The sequence below is a fragment of the Opisthorchis viverrini genome (genome assembly GCF_000715545.1).
Source record: "Opisthorchis viverrini unplaced genomic scaffold opera_v5_27, whole genome shotgun sequence".
NCBI classification, from domain to species: domain Eukaryota; kingdom Metazoa; phylum Platyhelminthes; class Trematoda; order Opisthorchiida; family Opisthorchiidae; genus Opisthorchis; species Opisthorchis viverrini.
Genome location: NW_008751682.1, coordinates 2,076,392 through 2,101,799, shown reverse-complemented (window position 1 = coordinate 2,101,799; position 25,408 = coordinate 2,076,392). Strand labels below are relative to the sequence as shown.

Sequence of the window (25,408 nt, the reverse complement as noted above, 5' to 3'; positions counted from 1 at the left end):
TATATATATATATATACTCATATTACTCATGAACAGGTGGTGAGACGATTGCAAAATTTGTTGAGGCTGCCACAATGAACTGGATTAGACCTCCAGCATTTGTCGAGAAGAAACGTACTATATTTCCCACCAATAAATCTACGCAATATATCTATTTATTGGTCTGTCTGAAACGACTTATGGAGATTAAAAAACTTTTCTTTATGTTATAGGTGGCCAGCATTTCTCAGTTCCAACTGGGTTTCAAATATGCTACTTAAATAGTGCTGAATTATAATTGGTACATTTGGAACAGTTGGCTGGAACCTTCGACATCCCCTGCGTTCCTACTTCCAGGTCTAAAAGAATGTTGCCCCCATTAATTCCAGAGATAGAAAAAAATCGAAAGTGCTTCTGCTTTAAAAACTCTCTGCTGGGTTTCCAAATTTAGCTCATATCGACAGCTATCTGTGTAGCTTGTGGGTAATGGTTGGGATTTTTAGATGCATGGTTCATTATACCCTTACAGGTAGCAATATTTTCATGAGTGTTCTGATGGGTGAGGGGCAAACAGATGCAGCGCACATGGAGGTTTCTAGTTTTCTGGGTTGGTCAATTGTGTTACAACTTCATCGACTGTTGGTTAAGAAGAGGTTTAGGTATGCATAAGCGGTAAGTAGCCTATTCCGATTGTAATTTGTTCCTACTAAACTTGGGTGATCTGTGTGAGGCTTTAATCACATAAATAATTGGTGCCTGTGCTTTTGAATTCGCATTCTAATCTTCAAACAATGAATACGGTGCTTAGAGCTCAATTGTTAGACAGTTTAAACCGACTAGGACCCAGTATGTGGTCTGAACCTCTATTGCTAACGGCTTTACCGTAATCTACTGAGGAAATTGTTAACAACAGAGTTTAATGCCAGTTCTGGAGACTTTTATGCAGCTGGAATCTTCAAAGCCATTCGTTGTACATTGTTCATGGAATCTCCTCCGAGCCCAGGTTTTTTAATGACATGCTGTGCCGTGCAAACGCCTGGGCGAGTACGGATTTACTATATCAGGGACATGAAAACAATTTGCCAACTAGGAAGAAGTAATGGTCATTTGTCCTTTTGGATCCAATCCCTTTTTGAAGCCTAAATAATCGCTTGAGGTCCAAAGTATATAAGATTTTGCGAGATTACCGAGATATCAAATAGTGTTCTGTTAAATATGCGACAAGGTTAGCCTGCTGTAAGTAGATTGAGGGCCTACATCTTGGCCGGATAGACCAAAATGGTTTTTTCAACATTCCTTAGAGAATGCTGAAAGTTTTAATGAAGAATGAGTGCGTTTCACAAAATCACATAGATGCCTTGCTATTACTTGTGGAGTTTGGTTACTAGAGGTTATATATATATATATATATATATATACGTGTTTTTGGTGATTCTTGACCCCTTATTTATATGTTGCCCAGAAAGCTTGAGGAAGTCATATTTTTGCTTTCTAATTTAATCCAGAGGCTTGACTCGAATTTATGATAACATGCTTTAGCAGTTGAGCACCTCGGTAAATAACGCTAGTAGAGACTACCGGATATCATAGGTTAACATGCTTTAGCAGTTGAGCACCTCGGTAAATAACGCTAGTAGAGACTACCGGAATATCATAGGTCGCTGTTGATGAGCAGTTACTAAAATCAAATAAACGAAATGTTTATTCTTTGTGAAGATTTTATCCTATAAGTGCAACTGCTTCATTTTGAGCAGTGCAGAACAGTACAGCTGTTTTATCCCCATTGCAAATCATCAGTTGTATGTACTTCACAAAAGTACCCAACGGTTAATATTCTCTCCATGGGTGTTGAGTTTACTTAGCACGATGCTGATGCCTGTGAGAATCACGTCATGCCGTTTCTGTTATTGCTCGACGTAGACCGCTAAACCAATTATCCGCTAGAAAGCCGCTAATGTGTCAGTCTAACTCATTCGACATCAGTTTTGACAGCATAGCTCTATAAGAAGAGAACGGCGTGGTACAGCAATGTGTACATATAATCTTTGAACGCAAAGAAATGTAGCAAGCACCAGAGGCACACAAACAGGAAAAGAATGTGAAAATACGGATCCCGTGAATGCTGACCTAATACGGTGGAAAGAAAAGTCCTTACTGGCTAATGGGGATCAAAGTGTACGCGTATGTCGTATAATTAGCAAAAATATGATTTTCGAACCTTAAGAGAAAGTACTGATACTCTTACCTTTATTCAAACAATAATCAAAACGGATATTTTGCTTAAACTATTTGTTTCTTGTAATTTTTAAAATCAAGCGGGATGATAAGCGCAATAATTTCTTCTTCCGAATCTGCATCGGGGGCAAATATTAGTGCAACAGAATTGCGACTTGAAAAAGCTGTCACTCTGCTACACCACTTCGTTTGACCTCTTAGGAATTTCATTTACAACAACATATGGTATACACATGACCAGCAGAACAAAATTCTGCAACAGAGCGAAATTAGTCCGTCCTGAATGACAAGAAACCCTATTTTGAGAATGGTTGGCGGGGCACTCTACTCATAGGGTTGCTAAAAATTCCTCCAAATTAAACGCTTTGTTTCACCCTTCTTGTGGCTTACCAGGTTGGCCCAGTGCCCGAGTTTCCATCAATTTTATGCCTGAAGTCAGGCTGCATAACTTTGCCGTTCATTTTAAAGTAACTGTGTTTCAACAACTGAAGAGTGTATCGAATGAGAAGTCCAGCTAAGATTCAGTTGGGACCCCCATGAACATCAAGCTAATTTGTGTCAAGGGTGTGCATATCCCATAAGTATACTAAAAGTCGAAATATGCAGTGGTACGTAGGATGAAGTGAGGTACAGAGAGCCTCGAGCACCGCTACAAAGTTCACTTATAAGTATTACGGAAATCCGAAAACCTAAACGATCATCTGATGAGTGTTGTTGTTCCTTCAAACTTTTGAATTCGACGCTGTAGCCAGGTAACAAGCAGCCAACTAACCATTGTATTATTGCCATTATGTGGCAGTCATTGGACTAAAAGTTAGCATGTGGATCGAAAATATATCTCAATTACTAGAGCACGAGCTAGCGTCATGTTTACTCCAGCAAACTGAAAAGCGGTCAAATCCTTAATATTCTTACGATTATGTATTCAAAATCAAGTCTAATAATCCTGCGGAAACTGCGATTAACCTACGTACCATTTCCAAGATTGAAAAAGCTGAACTTTCAAACATTATTTCAGCCCTCCACTTACAAATTCAAACAGTAGATACTTATAAATAACAAAGCTTTATTTCCAAATATTTATATTCCTCATTAGTTGTAGACGTTTCGTACTGAGCTGTTTACATTTCACTAGTCACATTTTTCACAGTATGGTACCAAGATAATAAGGATTGAGTAAATTAAAATTTTTATGAAATCCAAAACACCAAAGTCGGTTAGATGTTTCGGTTTCTGGAAGTGAAAATCCAAACGTACCAAGTTCATCGCCGCGTTCGGAAAGTAGAAGACAGACCCGTATTTAAGGCCACCAACTCGTCGCCAAATCACTAGCGTTCAAGTGACGGCGATGCTGGTGGTGCACTGCCCCCAGAAATAGGAGTGTGTCCAGGCGCATAATGGACTGTGGTAAGCGAGACGAATATGAGACGAATCAAACCAGTTGAACCAGCACCTTTGCTAACTTGACGCACTATCGCTTCTTAGTAAAAATCGATTATATATGTTCGTTTGAATTAAAACTCTGTGACCCAGAACTCATTGGTAACACATGGCTCACCAGTGATAACACATCTATGGCTAAACCACACGCATAATAATTTTACAGGACGCTTGGGACAAGATCATATTTTTGGATATCGATCCTGATGCGGATAAAAATCTCAGCTGAAACCTTAAAAATGGAATCAACTTATTCAAGAATAAAAGTTACAATTGGACCGAAGCAGTCTGGGAAATAAGACAAAATGTTTGTGGGAAAGAAACATTCCTACGCCTTTATAATACTGCTGGGTCAAACAAGGACATTAGTACAGCGTTTAAAGGCATTCAAATAAAAACGCTCTATGTTTAATTTTCATGTGAATAGGTCCATCCAGGTCTCTAAAATTGTTCTGGCGAAAACAAAATTTCAATAATACTAGTGTTACAAAGGAACTCTGGTGTAGCGCAGCGCCTCAGCATTAAATACCTTAATGTCATAGAGGACTCATTCTGTAAATATGCCAATAAACGCATTCATTAAATGTCCAAATGTGAGCATAACATGGTTATTAGTCTAACAGATGCATGCACAGTGTGTTCTTCGCAATTCTTCCGGGCACAAGCGTTGCGTCAGGGGACGAACAAGTGAAGTTCAGAATATCGCAAGTCTGTGAAGCATTTAGCTGATCTCTCTTAGCGCACAACACAGCATCATGGAGCAAACCATACCGGAAATCTGTGGGAAAAGTGAGAGAGAGAGTGAGACCGATAGACGGCTTTGTGGAAATTACAGACCAGCTGTCTCTCATAGATAGGCAACATGAGTGTAAAAATTATAACTATAGTTCGCCTGTTTTGTCTTAAGTTTCAAGTATATTGGTATTACGCTTAGAAGGTGATGGGAAGTCTTCTTCGAGGAATTCTGCGAAAAAGTGTCAGAACTTTGAATCGCATTGTCTAATTGTGTTCACTGATGATGGCCAGCTTGCAAAATCTAAAATGACACGTGGTATTCTGCTCCGAAAGAATAATCGTGAGGAACTGTTCGTGCCTATTTTGTCTTGTCACTTTCGACTTTCATTGTGTATTGCCGACCGCAGGATACTTGTTCCTTGGCTACATAACAGATATCATAATATTAACTTCTCTTCCGGCATGTCAATGAACTCTCACCCCACAAAAATGCGCTAGGCACTGAAGGAAATTATTGGCTGCATTTGAGCTCGTATCCCAAGTTTCGTACATGCCACCATGTCTGCCAACCAATTTAACATGTATAGTTTGGAAAAATTTATTCACTGGTATGCAGTTATTTACATATCCAGTTCGGCGACATTATTTCATCGGTTTATTCTCTAAATGATTTACGCATTGTTATGCAGTTAATCATTTTCAAAGGTGTAGGATAAACGGACTCGCGAAAATGCAAGGTGTGTAGATTCTGTAGCTATTGCAAGATTTTTGTTTATTGAACGGCTAATTAAGAGATGAATAATAAGGTAAGTTTGAGTCAGTGTTTGGAATTTTCCTTTGCACTTCAGGTTGGCTAAAAGCTCTAACTGAGATCTACCAGTTACCAGAAAGTGTCTTATTCTTAAAATTGCTATTGAATAGATGTCAAAAGCTAGAATCAAGCTACCACTACTTGAAGTGAAGTGTGCGGATAAACTACAGTTGATAAAGTATTACTAGGTATGCAATGAACTTAAATGTGTGATAGATTTCTTCGACTCAAGGGTTGTAAATACATTTCAATGAACCGCTCGATGAAGATCAGGGCAAATAAAAGTGCATAAAAGTATGGATTTCCATGAAATCGATTTCGCAACAATTCTTGGATGTAAAACTTTGGGACCACAAGACCTGTTGAACAGTTTTTTCTCGTCAATTAGCGCAAGATTTGCATTGTCTTTGCTTCAGGAGTTTCATGAAGTTTACACATTCGCATATCTCTGTGAGGCTATTTTACTCGTTTCGATTTTTCATATTTTCTTTAGCAATACGTCGAAGAGTTTTACGCTAAGTGCATCCATAGAAGACCAACAATCAAAGTTCATCTTCGACTGTTCTGCACAGAGGAACGATTCATTGTATGCTAGTGCAGTACGACATCGATATGAGCAAGGTGAACTTCTAGGTACAACGTGTTTTTCAGGATATGACAGTGTGAGTAAATGTGGTCGACGAATTAATTTGATATGGTTTCTATGTACTGATTAGAAGCTAGATATCGCTGCATGGAGGAGCGAACAATTATAAGTGACGTCTCACCAGATGGTTAGGAAGCCGGCAACAAGTCAATGATTGTAGATGAATAGCAGGATTGATAAACTGTACTCATGGTGACTCGATATTGAATAATGGAATACTGATACAATGACCGATCTTGCTCACAAAAGTCGTGTGGGGACTGAATACGCTACATATAGGCAACTTCTGATCATGCATAGTACTCAATAAATTCACCAGTTGAAGCATTCTAAAAGGCCAAAACAATTTTACAGTCACGGTGGTTCTCGCTTTAAGCATAAAAACCTTGCGGCACCATGACAATGATGTGAATAGTCAACCAGTCAGATGAAATAAACATCAGTTGTCACACACGCAAGCCTGATTCGGACTTCGGTGAGGGTGATCGACCCGGCGAGTTATTCTTTCGACCTGTTGTTCAGCAGAGCATGAGTTCGGCAGTGTCATCCCAGTCACTCAAACGATGGCTCGTTTGACTTTGTTTTTTGGTTTCCTTTTAGTCTGTACTATTCGGGGGCTTGTAACTGCCGTAAAACTAGGTGTAAACAGGGTGGCTACTTCCTTCTGTTTTGTAAATAAAATTATGGTATTTTTTCTCCGTTGGGGGAATTACTATATATCGATTACGTCTCATTTCTCACTTATCACAAGGTTTATCAGACTGAGGATGAACAATTACAAGGAGTACGGAGATCCAAGTCTATTGGCTTTCATCATGCGTGAAGGTTTGGATGTGGAGGCCATACTATTTTATGGTACAAATATCAACTCACAAACAGTATTCAGGAACATAGCCATCGGTAGACGTAGACCATATATAGACTGAAAAGTTACGTTATCTTTGACGGCTTTTAACAAAAAAGGTAATTCTTTCGCGTCGCTGGTTCTGGCTCAGATATTGATGTCAGATAAACCTGATCAAAGCAGTGAATCTGGGGCGGTCATGGTAAATGACTATTTATCGCTGGAATTGACACTTGGCTTGAGAATCACGTTGAGTTGAGGTATGCCTATCTGGGTAGGTGAGCATGAACGCCTGTACAGAGGTTGTCTGACTACAAATTCAAAGCTCCCACGTTGGCGAAAATTCTAGATTGACTTGCTTTCGGCATTCTTGATTGAACCTATTGAATAGCTGTTGGCTGGGTTTATGTTACTTAGTATTTAGGGGTCATTCGGACTTTTCAGAGGCTTTGATTCCACAAGTTTCACGCTCTTTGTTTGACGTTCTCTATTGCTTTATGGAACTGTCTCAGTTCCAACACTGGTATTTATTCTGATTTTCCAAAAATATCGTGTTTTCTTAGAAATCAGCAAAAGCTTCTTGTTAATGAACACATTTATATTACAGCGTCCGTTTAGCAACACACCAGTTTTTTAGGTAACTACATATGATTTGCCTTCTGAGCATTGTAACTATCAGTAGAGGAGTGTAATCTATCGGGTGAAGTCTTCAAAGCGAAAAAATCATAAAGCCTTTTTTTAATGTATTTCAGTGACCGCTTGTAAAAATAGGTGTGTGGTTATAAGTTTCACATTCATTGTTTTTCTGGTTATATTCAACCTTGGTGGGATTATTTTTGTTTTTCAGTTTGATTATATATGTGATATATATATATATATGATATATATATATGATATATATATAATAAGTCAGTTAATTGAGAACCAGTAAGTGAAATTTTGCTCACACAACCTGATTGCTACTGACGGTACGGTACTCATTCTACACTGAGTTGATCTAAACTTGTGATCAAGGATTACGAACATTGGAGACCGTAAAATCTTACAACAGGAATCACTTTTTTTAGGAGATTCTAAAAGCAAGCAAGTGACACAACTCGAGTGTTGAGGCGTTCTCTTAGTCCCGCTTTTGTCCGATTTTTTCGCTTTAAGTCAGACACCCACCAGATGACCCTTCAGTTTTCTTAGAAGCATCAATCGACGGAATATCCCACGAATAACAGTGCAAAGGACCAACTTGGAGGAATCTTGAACTCATTTTGTGGTGGTTGATCGTGCCGTGTTATGTGACATTAATTTTCTATCATTTTACAGGGGAGTTACTTAAACGAATGCGGACGAGCGTTGATTTGGCATACGCTCTGCAACAAAGTCGACTGGGTTCTGAAATCTGTGGTTATCAGAATATTACACGTTTCCCCTTGTTCTGTGAAAATCAAAAGCAATGCTGAATGCTATTCTCCAAATTTGCGAGTCTGTAGGGTTACCACTGGTGTGGTGGTGGCTATGGTGAATCCACTGCAGGCTATTTGGATAGAGTTATCATATTTCTGTTACGGGACTGAAATAGCCAACATTTGACTTATTGCACGTTCAACAATATTCATTGTTGTTAACCGCCTCGGTTGTTTGCTGGTCCTTGGTCAGTCTTCCAAAATCATGTCTCCCTATTCGGAATATTGGAATTCACCAAAAGATGCATTGCGCATTTCCTCGTTGCGTTCTTTGAATTCGGTTTCGCGTTTCCCACAGAAGACGACCTTAATAATCAGGCACTTGAACAAGGGGGATGTTTCATTCAGATAACATTCACTCACAATCATTTCAGACTGTTTCTGAGGAGAAATACAGGCTGCTCGCTAAGTGTATGGAAATTCCGCTAAGCAGGCTGGGCAAGCAGAAGACAAAAACCAGGGTGTACATGACTTAACAAGCCGGCGCTCATTATTCGCACAATGGGATGGAATTTTCGAAAGCTATGACCCGACCCTGATGAACTAAACCAATCAAGCAATTAAGTTGGGAGTATCAGTCCAAACTTTTAAGCCGCATTTAGGCATCCCGGTGTCTTAGCAATGCTGGAAAATTATCCCACAGGACTTTTCAGCCAGAGGCATGGTTGCCTCGGTAAACAATGAAATCTAGTGAGCCACAAAAATATGAACGTAGATTAGGACTGCAACAAAAGTAAAAAGTTTTATTCACTTGTATCACTTGTAAATGTTTTGCGGCTGAGAGCATTGTGCGGATACTGGGCACCTACTAGGTCTGATATGGTGTTTTAGCAATAGTCCCAATCAAACTGGCTCTCGAAAAATTTAGAAAATATAGGCGGAAAATAATTTTCATCTTATCTTGTTCTTCAGATCAGCTTTTCCTCCATTATATATGCTACGCTTTGTCATACCCCCATATTCATCAGCATCAGTATCAATATCATACACATCGTTTGCCACTTTCAAACTTTCACTGTGAGCAGGTTGTCAGTGGTAATGATGATCTGCAGTAACCAGGAAGAACAACAAATCGGGATGCAAATACGCAGAACATACAAGTTTGCTATTAGCTAATTTACTGTAATGCATAAGTGATTGGGCTCACCAACTTAGCTTGTTACTCACTTGGTGGGCGTCTGACGCTCTGTGTTCCAATAGTTGTTGCTGCATATCGACTTAAAGTAGAGCAAGCTTTCGTGAAGGCGTCACATGTACGAACACACTCTCCTTCTTAATTAATTCTAGGGTTTTGTGTTAAATTCTGTCATCCTACGCACTGAAAGAACACCTAAACCCTGATGATCAGTAAGGAGAACATGTGTGGAAGCTGGTGCGGTGAGAACTTATTCTAGGAGGTTCCTTTTTTGACCTACTCGAGTTCACGTGATATATCTTAACAACAAGCACAAAACGTAACACATGATTAAGCATTTAAGCACAATCATCACTCATTTTTCACTGAAAAAAGATTTGAACTTGTTGACTCATTTCCTTTGCACGGATTCAAATGATTTTCCTTCGAAAATTCCGCTTAATTTCTGAAGTGCATAGATCATGGAATGCTTTTTAGCCAAAGATACACAAGAATCGCCACAAGATTATTGGCATAATACTCAAAAGTATTAGTGCACGTAGGGTTCGGTTAGAATGACAGTGACGGAAAGACACAAAAAGTTCCCTGTCATGTTTGAACGGCAAAATATAGCAATGGAGTGAGAAAATTCTTGTGCACACGACAGTTAGGCCATACTTATTCCAAGCATGCAAACAGCAAAGGATAGCACATTGAAATTCCAACCGACCTCCCGCTTTTTCTGAGCGCACTCATGGAGATAATCTTTAATGTTTAAAGCACATCCCACAAAACTCACTATTGTTCCCGAAAATTTATCAGTGGTTTCAACAGGACAATGTTATGCACATATTTCCACGGATGCGCAGCCTAGGGAAACAGCTTTCGAGTCCATCAGTGTTAAAGCTTGACGAGGTATGATAGATGATATATTCCTTGGAGGCCTCAGGGGCCTAGACACATAGCTCTGTCTAAAAATGCCTTACGGCATGAACGACTTCAGAATAGATTCCACTGAAGACGCGCATGCAAACCGGTCACGCTCGGGCCGACTACCTCAAATTTCGCGTTGAAGCGACAGGAGGGGCCATAAGTTGGGCGATGGATAATTTAAAGACATGGAGTATATAGGGTTTATTCTTTTGCTACTGTAAATTCCTGGCAATTTTCGCACGACAACGGTGACCTGTAAAGCAACGAATAAGCCTGACAGGTAGTCAAAATGACCTGGACATACCGGAGACTTAGAGTAAAAAACAAGCGCGCATAAATCTGAACAATCAAGCGGACATGTATCCAATTTCAGCCCATAGGCCTGTACTTCGCTTACTGCGTATTTGATTGCTGGACACTATTGTTGTCAAAATTCTGGATCAGAGAGTATCTGCCCGCTCTGTCTGACGGCCTGGTACGACCACACTAGAACTGTCGACATAAGGGACGGGTCATCCACACCCAGCACAGGTCGAGTGGCCACTACCCTAGACGGAAGGTCTACGGATGATCATGCCGGTGCACATCTATTTTAGCCAATCAGAAATCCATTTTCATGTATCACTGGGTTTTTGCACAGTGCACTCTTGAACTTTTGACACGTGACTGCGCGGTCAGAAGTCAACCAACTGGAAGTTTGACAAAATATGTTATTGCCTGAATTCACGACAATGTTGACTTCACTGTCTGTAACCCAGTAGAGTTGAGAAACAAGCTAAGGAAAGACGACCCAGTATACAGACTAAAATATTTTATGACGACTGTGGCCATAGTCATGGCTGCGGTGATCTGTAATCAAAAAGGGTTAGCACAGAACGTTTAAGTCAGTGGGCAGGAGTAAACTGTGTTGCACCGAAACACAACCATATTTCTGAGTCAGGTCTGAAAGGACTAAAGTTTTTGCAGCAGCATAATCTATACCCTAGTATTTTTAAGACAAAACTAAGTTTACCTTTATCCCTTGTAGCCTATTCTGAAGTTCAATGAATTTCTAAGAACGTATTTTTTGAACGAGAATATTTACGTACATAAGTTTAGAGATATGTAACAATTTGCGGTATCAGTGGATTTGCAACATATAACGTTTGTTCAACTGAATAAGTCTGTTACATTCACTAAGTGTTCAAATATCTTGTTATCAGGATCACTAGCCGTCTTTAAATATACCAAAGGAGCTGCACGCAAGTTCACGCCCCACCTCTCACTCGAGCCGAGAGTATGAAACTATCTCAGGGACAAAGTCAATTATATTAAAAATGTCAACCGATAAACCGACAAAGGTTTACTTAGAAACGACAGTACCGTCCAAACTTGAGGAACTTAAAGGGACTCGTAGAATTTTCGACTCGGCAATGTATAATGTTTGTGATGCGATCAAAAAGGGCAATATAACTGGATTTCTACATGTCTGTGTACATGCGCCTATTTACAAAACTCTGAAGACGTCTTAGAAAAAGCGACCCAAATGGGGAATAAAAGAATGGACAGAATTGTTGTCACCGTGCACGAGTTCACTTGATCAGACCCTTTCGGCAATAGAACTCTACGCAATCAGGGCAGCCGAGGATAGTGTGCACTACTGTTTGTTCCACTGCTTAAGTGTAAGGATTTCCGATAGCTGCGTCGCTCTTGAGGTATTTGGTCAAAATACGAATTTCCATGATATTTCCTAAGGTGAATGACAGCGGCGACGTTCTGATTTAGAGACCACAAAACAACTTGTTGCATGAAGTAAAAAGTACTTACGTCATAAAAATCTCGGCCAAGAGACAAATGAGAGAATATTTTCTCAAAAGATATTTGAGTTAATTATTTACCAGCACACCCTGTAGCAGTTTTCTCTTCGAACGGCTGAAGAGCGGCCAAGAATTGTTTCTCTAGGTGAAAACATGGCCATTGAAATGCTGAAAATTAAGCCAATTAAAATTACTTGATGTCACCGAATCTACAAGACAGACTGTGATCTCCTACACAAGCGTGTGTTTCGCACGTCCGACATTCTGCTACCGATCTATACTTCGAACTTGATTCCTGAGAAACAAGAGCCTACGCTTTCATGTCGAACTAAAACGGTTTGTTCCTTGCAGCGGTACTTGCCGTTAATGCAAAGGAGGTGTATCCTGTTGGTAAATGATTGTTACAGACCTGTACACAAAGACAAATTTTCCAACGACGTGTGCATATTTTCCGCTCCGACAGCAATTTGAAACGTCTTAACTTACACATTAGTGAGCCTAAAAAAGTAAAACAAGGAATTTCCCGATTCAACTGGCATTTCTTGCTACTAAAAATACAGCCTGTGCACGTAAGCACCGATACGAGACTATTTTCGGGTAAAAGGCTGGATTTTAAACAAACGTATAAGGGTTAGTTTGAGAATTATGGGCCAATAACATTACTTCTGCCAAGTTCTATAATAAGCGATTCTAGTCAGACGTCAACTCATCGTTGTCTTGAGAGAACTGCTGCTTATATCAAGTTAGCAGCCTGGTTTTTGATCCTAGAGACTTCTCACAAATCTGTAGATCGAATCGGTTATAGAGTACGCACAGAGATGACATACCTGGGTTTATCGAAGGATTTTTAGGGCGATTCACTAAATCCTAATCACTAAGCTTCATCATATTATTTGTAATCCATCGCTGGGTGTTTCACTGAAAGCATTGTTATACAAATCTACAGAATTCTTCACGGTGCGTCTGTACGGCTCAACGTATTTTACAGGATTCAGCTGTGAAACCATGAACATAAATGATCATATGGGGTCGATAATTTCTCCTATCCTTTGACTCCCAAACGCTTTCAACACTTAGCGGCCTTAATATTCCCTAGTGACAAGTGTATACTCAGAACTGACGTTTCAAACATTCCGTAGTGGACTACTTAGAAATATCTGACCCTTAATCTCGAAGAAGGTGAAGCAACACCCATCATTCCAGTTTCGGCGTCTTATATCCAGTTAAATATTGGTATACTAGTGCAAGAGGATTCAACTTGTTTCTAGATAACCGAAAAATCTACTGAAAGGAAGAGGCTAATTGGATCTCTATGAAGGAAGCTGGAAGAATGCTTTTACACATCACGGTTAGAAGTACATACCGAGTCCCAGCTGGGATAGACCTCACACGTTTGGAGACCGTGGCTCCAAAAAGGCCAGTGAGCCTTCGAACAACCACCTCGCTGAGTCCCTAATTTGAAACACTGTTTATCAACAGATCCCTACCACCACTGATTCGGCACACTACAGTTATTTTATGTGGATTACAGAATATTGTGGAGTGATCTAATACTTGCCTATTACCTCTCTCATTAATCACCACCCGCATGTCCTGACGCCCCTCAGCCGTTTTCTACGACGCAATTCATATGTCAACCGCTGAAACTATTCTAATAACATTCGATGTTGGTTTGCTGTTAATAATGTTCAGATTTTTGTGTCAACTCCTTGAGTGACAACGTGGTTTATGCTTCATCCGTTAAGTGCCGTATAGAACAACAACTAGGCGGACTCAGTCTCATACATCTGTGAAAGCAACGGCTTATTTATATTCAATGAACTATATATTAATATGTTTGATCTTTTCCATTTCACTCCTTCATAGAATATAGGAGCATATGATTTAGTGATACGTTGGTGTACAGTCTCCCACTACCCAGTGCATATTGGTTTATATGCCAGTCCGCATGCATCTCAACCGCATGCGTACATCTGTCTTCTCTCCGTTTTTGAGTCGAGCTAGCCAGCGAATAGGTTATTGATTGTATCAAATGGATGCGTCGTACGGTAAGCATGGGAGCACATCCTGTTAATACACCCACAAACACCCCAGTTCCACGTGTTTGTTGATTTTCCATCATGTTCTGTGGCTGAAGTTATAAACTGCATCACAAACCAATGTCTGAAAAAAATAGTAAGCCAGGTTTTCTCTTAACATGTAAACAGCGCTTCATAGATGTTCCATTTTAGATGCTCCCTCAGGAGACTACACTTCTCATCTTAAAGACTGGTAAGTGTAACATAATTTTTTTCATGCGAAATGATTACTGTTTGTGAACGAGATTAAGATGACAAGATAGTGCGAAATAAGGACCGACCACGAAAATTCTAACATAATTCGCAAGTTAAATTTAAATCTGGACAATAAACATGCTCAGGCTCACAAACGAAACAGTGGTTTTCGTTGTCTCGTTTTTCTCATAATCATTTCAGGGGAGTGATTCCAATGAGGCATTTGGGCGTAGCGCTCAAGAACAGTTGAATACAGCGTCCACGTGACATTTGCGTAGGTTACAGTGTCTTCGCTCCCCCTTCCTTCGCCATTTGGCTGGAAGTGGTGACGTGGTCATGCACGTCTTACTATTCTGTGACGATCAACAGGACAAATGTGACATAAGGATGTCGGTCTATCGACTGATTTGAATGAAAAATTTAGGACGCTTTGAAGCCTGTGGATTGGCTTAGTGGCTCTCAACCGTGCTAGCAAAACTTCGAAGACAATCCTAGTGGTGCTAAATCGGCTCTAAAAACGAGCGGATTCAGTAAGGTCATGGACGTGACAACGGTGTACTTGCAAAAACGCCTCGAAACGAGCCGACTACACCAAAATAGCAATAAAAAAGCATGCTTGAACAGCGCGGTGTCTCTTGCAGTTCACGGGATTCCGATTAAGGACCGAGAACTTGATCCACTTTGAATGGTGCAGTGCTTAAATTTGCCTTCAATGAATACTTAATAAGTAAACATATCGGTCAGCATACATATGAATTACTCACCATAATGAGGGCAAAGATGATTCCTATGGCACATATCAGTGACAAATTTGACTGGCAGGTATCGACAAGGACTCTGTGGCAACCCTGAAAATAGATAAGGAATACATAATTTAGAACACACTTCCGTTGAAGCGAATTCGGTCAAGATGTGTCCCATGACTATTTAAGATATTTGAGCGATCCACCCTGGTGCGCACATGCCGTCAGAATCGTGCCGCAAACTAAAAATACTCAGAATAGTACTTTTCCTCTCCAGAACCACAAGATAATTTTCAGGTGTTGTAAAAATGTCTATTTCGTCTTTTGTGTACACACTCATCTTGAAAATGATTGTTAAATCCTGCAAAAATTGTCTGGAGATTATAATATACTTTTTAGCGAAAAGTGTTAGAGCAAAGCATAGATTAGGCTGTCCACAGTGCTTTTCTGGACCCCCTGGGATATATTAACGGATGAATATAAATAAATCCCAGGCAGGAATTCCAGTTCTTCACTGCTTATGACATGAAGCAAATTGACGTCTAAAAGCGAAGTTGCTAACACTATTAGGAACTGAAGGGACGTTTTTAAAAAGAAGTACAATCAAGCAATCATCAATCAGCAAAAGCCTTAACTGGAACATGGAGATTATACAACCATACGGCTATTGAACTACACGACTCGAATAAGATGGTCTGGTTTTTACTAACCCCTCGAGTTACGGCTTCTCCGATTGAAAGACTGCGTGACTTTTGAGTTTCTCACTACTGAGGAGTCAACTAATTTTTTCTAACTCCAACTCACTAAGAGTATCATGTACACTGTACGTTCACATTGTATCACAATGGTTTGTAAAATTAGGAAGGCCATTAGGTGGTTGATATCAAGATCATGCTTCTGGGAAGCTTTGACCAATGCTGGTGGAAGCATTAAAACACAGACTAATGCTTGAATTTTGCACCTTCGTTTTGAATTAGGAGCAAAGTTTCTGGAATATCCCATGTGTAACAAGGCTAATAATGATGAGACAGGAGACGCTGATGAGATGTAGAATTTATAGTCATACGGGGAATCTTCCCTTGTACAACATGGTTGCGTTTTAGATGCACATTCAAACTTGTTGAGTTTAAGGGCAAAGTAAGCTACCTTTTAAAGCTGTTTTGAAGAACAAAGAAATATATTTACAGAAGTATGAATGTACAACTGAAATCGGGCTGACACTGAAAAAAATGAGCAAAGCCGCTGTGTACAAGATTCTTCTGGTGAAAAGAAATTGTTCCGTGGCACAGTTCAACAACATTTCCGATCTAGCAATCTGCAGGCCATTACGCAGTAGGAATTCTGAAACTATACTGAGTACTACAAGAGACCATGTCTTGGCGTTTTTCTTACATGCATGACACATGAAATGTCACTGTGCCGTTCGATATTTCACCTCATATATTTTAGTCAAAGTGGTGGCTATTCAGACATCGTGTGTAGTTGGACAGATAGTTACTTGTATGTCGTTCACTATGATAACCCATTTTCATAATTAAAACCCGCCACTGTGATTCGTAAGAGCTGTCTGAACACGTTGGCCGGACCTAAGACCCGGGGTGATATATAACACTCAAAATTCCAGTAAAACGGTCATTCTGTTATGTTAATGCTGGACGTGACTGATGAAAGAATGTGTGCCTCATATTGTATCGCTCCAGTGTGCGTTTTCATGAATTTATATGAACAAATGTCATCAGGCAGGGAGATGAAGGGCAAAGGATGGGCGTTGCCTTGGTATGTTACACCGCCGAAGTACAAGATATCTGGCAACAGCGACGCAGACAGTCCTCAGTGACGCTGTCGACCGGAGACACTGGTCGGATATATGTCCACATAGTCACAACAGTATACACCTTATTTTGATGTGTAAGATGGTGGTAAGGTTTACTTGTTTCCTTTTTGATAATAACACCTGTTGCCTGGAGCCGATAACATGATTTTGAACGTCGTGTCTCGTGATAGTTCATCAAGTCTTCGCATTTGTGTGTGTAGTTCCTGTAGGATGAAACCCTCAAACTGAGATGGCCGTACGGAGGATTCATCAGAGTTTTACAGGCCACTATGCCATGTCAGATGACATCTTTATTGTAACATAGAATGAGTTCAGAATACTAAGATAGATGATCATGTTCATTGCATACAGCACACAAACTGTCCGACAAATTAGGGGTTAAATCAGATCTACATAGCAAGTATGAGTACCAAAGACTGGATTAACTTCACTTGTACTTTCCTCCACATGTCACGATTACAGCATAATAGTAAAAAAAAACTTGAAAACAAGAATTCACCGGACCGTAATGCTGTGGCGTTTGAATGAAGACCACAGAGTCCCTCAAAACTACCACCTTAAGCTGGTGAAGTGGACGTTGTTTGGAAGAAGATAGATTTGCATATGCAAATGAATTTTGAAAACAACTGGACTGCATTAATGCAGATTTTGGAACGCTTTCCAGTCAGCTCAGTGTGTGGTTGACTCATGCATAGATGGGCTGATTTGTGCCACGTTTCATATCTTACTCCTCTTGGTCTGTGCAAAACGATGTTCCACGAAGCAAATCACTTCCTAAGTTATTTATGGCCAATATGCTCTGACTGAATGGCAACCAAGCAAATTGCCATGGCCTTTAGTTCAAATAACTGAAAACCATGAGCGGAAATATTGTCAGGTAATTCAGATTTACACTCAGAAAAACTGGTCACGTAACATTCTGTCCACAGGAAATCTGAACAAAAATGCATGCAGGTATTTTATCAGGCTCAAATGATATTTGAACGAATAGCTGAAATATCAACATTAACTGGATGTAGACTGCTTAATTTCGTACACTCTGCACGCGGAATATGGTTGGATGCGTCTCTTTTGTCAACAATCTCCGAATGTCTCAAGATATGACATTTTACCGTCAGCCGCTTTTCTAGAACATTCTGCTGATCCCCAGGAGAATGAGGCAACTTTATCGACTAGGCTTTGATTTCCATGGGGAGCTGCATTGTATGTGGCCGCTTTTTGCAAAATAAGATAAACTGGTTGGTTCCTGATCAGGTGACACTTCATCTGTTCTTTTGAAATTGGCCTGAAAACACATTTATTACTTTGTGGGTGGGCAGTTCCCGATTACGCTTGGTTTTAGGCAGTTTCCAAAGAGTGCTTAATATGTGTTACCTACGAGAATGCTTAAAGACTATATGGTAAGTATTTTTTGACTGGTCCGTTTGAATTAGCTTTGCATTGAGATACATTTATTCGCCTTACCTGTTTCTCAGCTTCGTTTCAGCAGCTCTGTCACTGTGTTCTAATGGGGCTGTGTATCATTCTTATGCATTGCGCCCCCATCGGTCTTGTCATTTGACTAACCAATTGGAAGTCGTTTATTTTTCATGAGTTTTCTTTGTTCGGTTTGACTGGCCTATTCGCAATTCCTGTTTCGACATGGCTCAGTTTGCTGGTTCAGCAAACTGACGCGATGCAACTTTATTTTAAGCGGTTTTACTTTTATCATGTTTGTTCTAAATAACTGGTTCACAGTTTGCTTGGTTGAGCGATACATCCTTCTTGGTACTGTCAGCAGGCTGTTGTTGTTTCGTATGCGGCCTATCTTGCTATTTTAAGACAGCGTTTTAGGTTCATATCTACTTAACCAGTTTATATGTGAAGTCGAATGTAATATGTTCGTTGAGTGCTTTTTCAGCCGAATACCACTCTCCAGTAAATCCCCTTTCTCCGTTTGTAGGTTGATAGGCTGTTGACCTGTTCGCCCAGCTTGGAAATTTCCTGTGAATCGACCCGTCAGCAATCCAGAGAACATTATCTCTCCATCAGAACACCATAGCTCCCTGTACACTGATGATAACCCTGCAACCTGCGGCAAAACGTTTGCATGGTAACAGCCAAACTTGACGAACAGTCATATGATCTTGGACCAGCTGAAACACCTGGCCGACCGACACCTCGATATACTGCCATAATTCTACTTCATTTTCAGTTGAATCTGTATCTTTCTCAGGCTTCGATTCTGGGGGAAAGTATGTAGCAAGCAACATCCCGATTAGACTGATGAGTCCCGAAATCATTATGGAGTAAACTAAGGCATACCTTTATTGGTCAAAGTGTCATGGGAGTGAGTGTCAATAGCTTGATACTTGCCGCCTCTTCATGAAGATTCTAGAGGAGTCTTATGACATTTTCTTTGAAGACCCTATCCGTTAAGTTAAAACAAACATCCACTGTTAGTATAAAGGGTTGTCTAGAGTTATCGTGCCGTTTGTCATAAAGCATTTGGAGGGATAGAAAACCAAGGCCCGACATAGGATTTGCAGTACCATCTTTGGTACACAGCATCCTTCTTTGATCTAACAAGTTTGGCTTGGGCTGTGAATATTTACCAGACATATTTTGTAAGCAAAGATAAAACGGAGTTCACGTGGCGACAGACACCTGGAAGAGGAATTACAGCTAAAGGGAATTTCAAGTTGAACATGTGGGTATTGTGTGCAGCACGCGCACGTGGAGGATATTAAATACGTGATATTCAGTTGAATTTTAGTTAAACCACACAATAACACAAACTCAGTGCAAGAAAATTGTTAATTGTTGAATGAAAATTTAGGACTAGTGTTCACTGGTCATTCCAAAGTGTGGTGAAATCAGGCCGAGACGGTTCAGGTTTTAGTTGATATCATTCTTAAAATTACACGAAGAAAAATTATTTTGTGTTTTGGTTTAGAGTATGTTTGGAACGGGTGGGCAGCAATATCTATTTTAAAATTCTAGGCAGCCACGGTTGTTCAGCATCCGTTGTATAATACCCAGACTTAATTCTCAGTAGTTCCATGCAAAATAGGGTTTGAGATCTGAGTGAAATTTTTCTTTAAGATGGAGTTATTCTGCATCAGAAGCCTCAAAATTTATCAGGCTGTGCTATCGCATGGAGGCAAATATTATTGGAAGTAGACACTATATGCTTTTTAGGTGCAGGCAGTTCACACGGTTCATAAACTCCATGCGGCCAATTGTTATCATGTTTAGCTTGTAGTCGGGTATCTTGAGTTTGAATATTTTTGAGATCCGTGACATCGGCACTTCAGATATCTACAGATGACTCCAGCCTGCAGTGTAGCTTTCATTTACTCATAAGTTAGTTTCTTCAAAGGCGAAAACAGTAACTTACCGGAAGTTGTGAAGGTGAAAGACTCCCCGTTTTGCAGCTGTTTGGCGTAATTGTATAGTCGGCTGCAGAACGCAGTCCACAACAACTGAACTGCAAATGATAAGTGAATAAATATTAGTCTAAAACATGGAACACAATGTTTCAAAGCACCTGGTCATGTCACAATTTTTTATACATTAAGAACTCAGAAATAAACAGCTTTATACATGGACTTCGTTGAAATGTAGAAACTTCTTTTATGAACCGGATCGGATGTGCCGAGTTACAACACCCGAATTGTAGATCCCGACATAAAGTACCACCGCGATGTTTGCAGGTCATCTGTGAAACGAAATCACTATACACTTTCCGACAGAAGTGCACGATCGCTCATTGTTTCACTTAACTATACATCTAGACGATCAGCCTAAATGAGTTCATGTTGTCACTTCACAATTTCCGAAAAAAACTTAAAGCGTGAGGCAACTGATGTAAAACCTGCAACAAGCAATAAGCCGGCAACAAGCAGTCTATAGAATTATCCTGTGAGGTATTCACTTTATGAGAGATTCCTATGTAGTTATCCGAACCGCACCTTTACGCCTACGACAAATATAGTATAATATACATATGCGTATGGTAAAAGTTATGAGATTAAACGAGTTTTTGAGTTGAGGAGCGTGAACCATTTTGTGTTCTTTTGCGGTGATTGCATTCTGTTTTTTAGCCAGAAAGCGCTTTTGAATTTTCAGAGTTCATATTTTGCGTGATCTGTTTAATCCAGATGACAATAAGCCCTAATGTGGCTTGAACGCTGTTTCCAATCCAAGCGTAATCAATCTGTGTTTTATTATACAACAGCATTATAGGTTCCATCAACAACCAAACTGCTTAGGCACAAACTCGTAAGCTGTTTGTAATGAGTGAACGGTATACATATATTTGTAGCCCAATTCCCAAAAGATTCCTCACAAAACATTGCAGATAAACAATCCTGGTTAACTCTCATGCGGCACTTCAATTGTTAACATAAAAAAATCTCCGTACCATTCAAGCATCTTGTCAGTAAACTTGCCAGTTTTGATGTACGTTGATTTTGCATTGATGGGTAAGAAATATACTCGCTGCACAAGATTCGATGGCAATAAATAAAGTATGTTTATAAAACACCACGATGTGGACACCATCCAGGGTTTTCGGCAGGTTCGTTTATATTGTCACTAATCAGAAATTACCCTAATCTAAGTGTTCCATGAATCATTAAGGTCTATAATAATATAAAAAACATGGACACATTAATGGGCTTTATTCAAAATAAGAAAGTGAGGAGAACGTTGATAGCCTAGATAGCGTAGATCGTCTCTCGTTTAGTTCGTGAGCTGGGCAATCTGATTGTAAACGTTCCATCACTAATCGAGGTGACATGATCAGCGGGTTCTTAGGGTGCGAATAGAACGAACGTCCTGTTTAAACGGAGGGGTGAGGTGATAATCATAACTTTGCTCAAAACAGTTTTTTTCGCCTGGTAGCTTGAAAGTGGCATTCTTAGAAGTGTTCAAGTTCTTGCAGAACAATGGAATCGCAAAACTACGAAATGAGGGGGTCCAGTCGCTGATAGTTTTCTTTCGCGAGTTAACCGGATTGTTTCCAGGAACATCATATTTTTAGGCTCTTATAAAAATAATTCCTGCAACTTTGACCGATTACTGGAATGGGTTCTCGTGGCACGACCAACTATTTATAAAGACGTTTTCCTGTTATTAGCTTATTTGCTTATTTATCAAACTTCTACGCTGCGGATGACATTCGTGAATTTGAAAGCTCGTGAATACAACAATTTAATGGAATCTGTCTTGTTTGTTTCGTTCAACATACCGGTACACACAGAACAAAACATTTGCTGGTGTTTTTATGGATTTCAGGCCATCGTCGCCATGTCCCAGAATCCTCGAAACAACCAGGCGAAAAAAGCCTCATCCAGACATAATTACAATCAGATTTTATCACATAATTTTTAAACATGCTTCATCAAATAAGCATCGATTTATAGGCTTATGAGTGAGTCCATTTTTAAAAGCTGGTGTCGACCATTCAATACATGCTGTGGTGATTTTACGGATGTCATACTATTTATTTTTTTCACAGCTATCATAATCTCCGTGCAGTAAGGCCCCTTTGGAAGAAATCCACAATTACTTAAAATGATACTCTGAAAAAAAACCGAGATTCCAGAACTGACCTTTTTGTGCAAAAAGTCCATTAGTTTAGTACTTTCATTCTGCGGCTCGTCTTCCAGATACTTCTCCACGTGTGTTGCCAAGTAGCGATAGAAATAGCCGTCCAACTACAAATAATCAATAAAACTTGTTTAACCACACTTCTATTTTATATATTATATTATGTTCTGTGACATTAACTTTTTATATGTTGAACTATATAGTTCTCGATAATCATACTGCCATGCAATAATATTATTTACAGCACTATCATCAGCTTGTATTGCACAAGGCCGTATGTGATATATAAACATATAACTAATACTTTTATCATGCTATCATTATAGCGGAAGAGACGGTGGGTAAACTAGAGCCCCAATATCCATCTGCATGCCCGAAGTCAAAGGAAAATATCCAAACAGTTAGAGTCAATATGCCGACCAAATATTCAATGCCTTCGACGGATCCCAGACCGTAGGACAGTCGGAATCCTGGCTATATCCTCAGACATATTAGTACCTTGATAAGCCTCAACAACTACGCGACATTCCACCTAGCTAAGACGTGGGCATTATTGGGGTTTCATCACGCGTCCATTTGTTTCTAGATCAATCCGAGCAGCTTACAAGGCCTGAACTTTGGAGGGCAAAGACTGAACTGCACTTCATAAAATCTAACGCAGACGCAGTAACGTCCAAACACTTAGGTCGAATGGAAAAACACTGAAAGGAATTTTTTATGGCTTGCACAACTCACTAGACTGCAGTTGTCTAACAGTATTTCAATGATATCACAATCATATCACTATTCCTAGAAAAGAAAGGCTGACGGAAAACGGACGAAGGTTGAGAAGTCGGTCTGTACCGCACTGCGAGATCAATATTGCCACATATCCCATCAAACTACCTGACTGGCAGGTCAATCGATCGTCACAACCAGTACAGTTACTGGGTCGTCGTTCGATGAGTCGGGCACACCAATCACATCACTCAAGTGTGAACACGTTTGCTTGTTCAGACGTGATAATTCAGATGTGTTCCACGTGCGTTGGTGGAGTAGTGGTTACACACCCGCCTCGCATGTCAGATGTCCGGGGTTCAAATCCCGGCACGGCCATTGGGCATGCACTGCTGATGAGCTCTAATAAGAGCGAAACTCGAGTCCAGTGCTTTCCTTTGGTGTGGACTCACCGGAATAATTACGCCAGAACAGGAACACGGCCGTTCAAACGAGAGTGGTGTGGCTATGAATACAATACCTGAACGTGGTTGTTCCCAAATTAAATTGCAATGAAGAACAGTGTGTAATGCAGTACATGAGATGCACGAAAAGGATCAGAAATCGGACTACACATTGAATTTTCTGCCCCCAAACTTCGCAAAAGCCCTTGAGCCTTTGAGACCCGGGGCCCCGTGAATTGTTGTGCAAAACACTGGTTGCCTCAACTACCTATTATCAAATGCCTCCACCCCGGTGTGATATACTACTGGGTGACCGCCTGCTGAATCACCTTTAAGAAACTCAAAATTTGTATGGAGAAAACGCAATTTTGTATTCTGGCTCAAACGCTGCTCACGTTGTATCGGACTAAAATTTGCGTAGAAACTTTTGGAAGTTTTTCGAAACGGTGTGCGATCCAGTACTGTCCAGAAGCGTGATTCTTCAACTCGAAACTAGCCACAACGAGGCTGGTAACTTTTAACGGATGATTGTTGTTGGTTTCAGGCGAAATTGCGGCAAAGGTCAGCATGTGAATGGCCAAGATCTCCCTTGGTTTAAATATAATTCTCTTTCAAAACACGCCTGGCTTTTACCCACCCATCCCGAATTTAAAAAGAAAGTACTTTGTCTCCTTGTTAATAGACAAGGCATAGAGTGTGGTGAATATTTCCTATGTCTTGGTAACATGTCCAGAGACTTGACTTTTCGTGCCCATTTACATTTTCGGACTGTCACGACGAACAGTGTCGAACAGATCAACATCTACCTGATCAACAACCAATACACAGCGACTTCTGCCATCTGTGTAAATATTTACAGGGCATTCATAACTGACGCTTGGGCAACAGGGTGGCAGGTATTCGGTTTATCGTATTGCTGTCTTCAGTATTAAATTCAGAAGCAAATCATCTACATTCACTTAAAGACTGGAGGCCAAAATTCAGAAATGTCTATGATCCGTTATTTTTGCAACCTTATAAAATGTTTCAAAGATTGCAATCTTGTTTCCAGATCCAGAAAAAATCAAATAACTTACTAAATTAATTGGCATACTGCTACCTGTGTGAGGCTGAAGACTTTTGTAACACAGTGCTTCGCAACAAAGGACTCAAGTTCGTCTTCAGACAGTCGCACAGTATCGAATTCAACTACAATCACATGAATTTTAAACCAGCACTGAAGTTGCAGTGAACTACTCAGATAACTTCCCCTTTATTTATTCTACATCTGTCAAGATGGACTTGCTCTCATATCGACATGTGTTTAACTCTATCATGCGGTAAAACTACCACTTGCAGTAATAGTTCTACTCTGGCTCCTACCAATTCATTCCAATTCAGATTGTGTCCTAATGAACATTCTCCAGAGAGCATTATTGTGGTCATTTACCCTGGGAGTCTGCAACATCCCTTTGACAGTTGAAGGACTGATGTAAGAAGGCATTGCTTTGAATTGAAGGAACCGAGGCTGGTATGCCATTTTCTTCCATCCTGTTTAGACAAGCTGATACTTCTCAACTGGACTGTCTGTTTTCACCTACTTATCTTATTCAGTCGGGTTTACATTTGTCTCATCTACTTAAAATTAGCATCATATTCGGCTCCGCACAAATCACATATGGTTTACTCACTTCAGAGAAACTTCCTGTTGATCAGTTCCTGTTGAACAGCGAGCGATTCGGATGACGGACAGTTAAATTATGTTTTTTATTTTTATTTTTTCGTTTGATGCCTTTAACTGAAACAATCACCGAACCCAGGGCGTCATCTTGTAAAT

At 40.1% G+C, this 25,408-nt stretch overlaps 1 protein-coding gene across 1 annotated transcript in view; it reads right to left on the bottom strand.

Annotated features, from left to right (window-relative positions):
• Nucleotides 1–3,308: 3,308 nt before the first annotated feature.
• Nucleotides 3,309–25,408, bottom strand: part of T265_02223 (hypothetical protein) — a gene marked incomplete at both ends in the record, with an annotated part of 32,821 nt that continues 10,721 nt past the window's right edge. Inside the window, 4 exons of the mRNA XM_009166411.1 lie at nucleotides 3,309–4,432; nucleotides 15,025–15,108; nucleotides 20,217–20,306; nucleotides 22,435–22,539. Coding sequence (XP_009164675.1) covers nucleotides 4,376–4,432; nucleotides 15,025–15,108; nucleotides 20,217–20,306; nucleotides 22,435–22,539 — 336 coding nt within the window. The remainder of the gene's footprint in view (nucleotides 4,433–15,024; nucleotides 15,109–20,216; nucleotides 20,307–22,434; nucleotides 22,540–25,408) is intronic.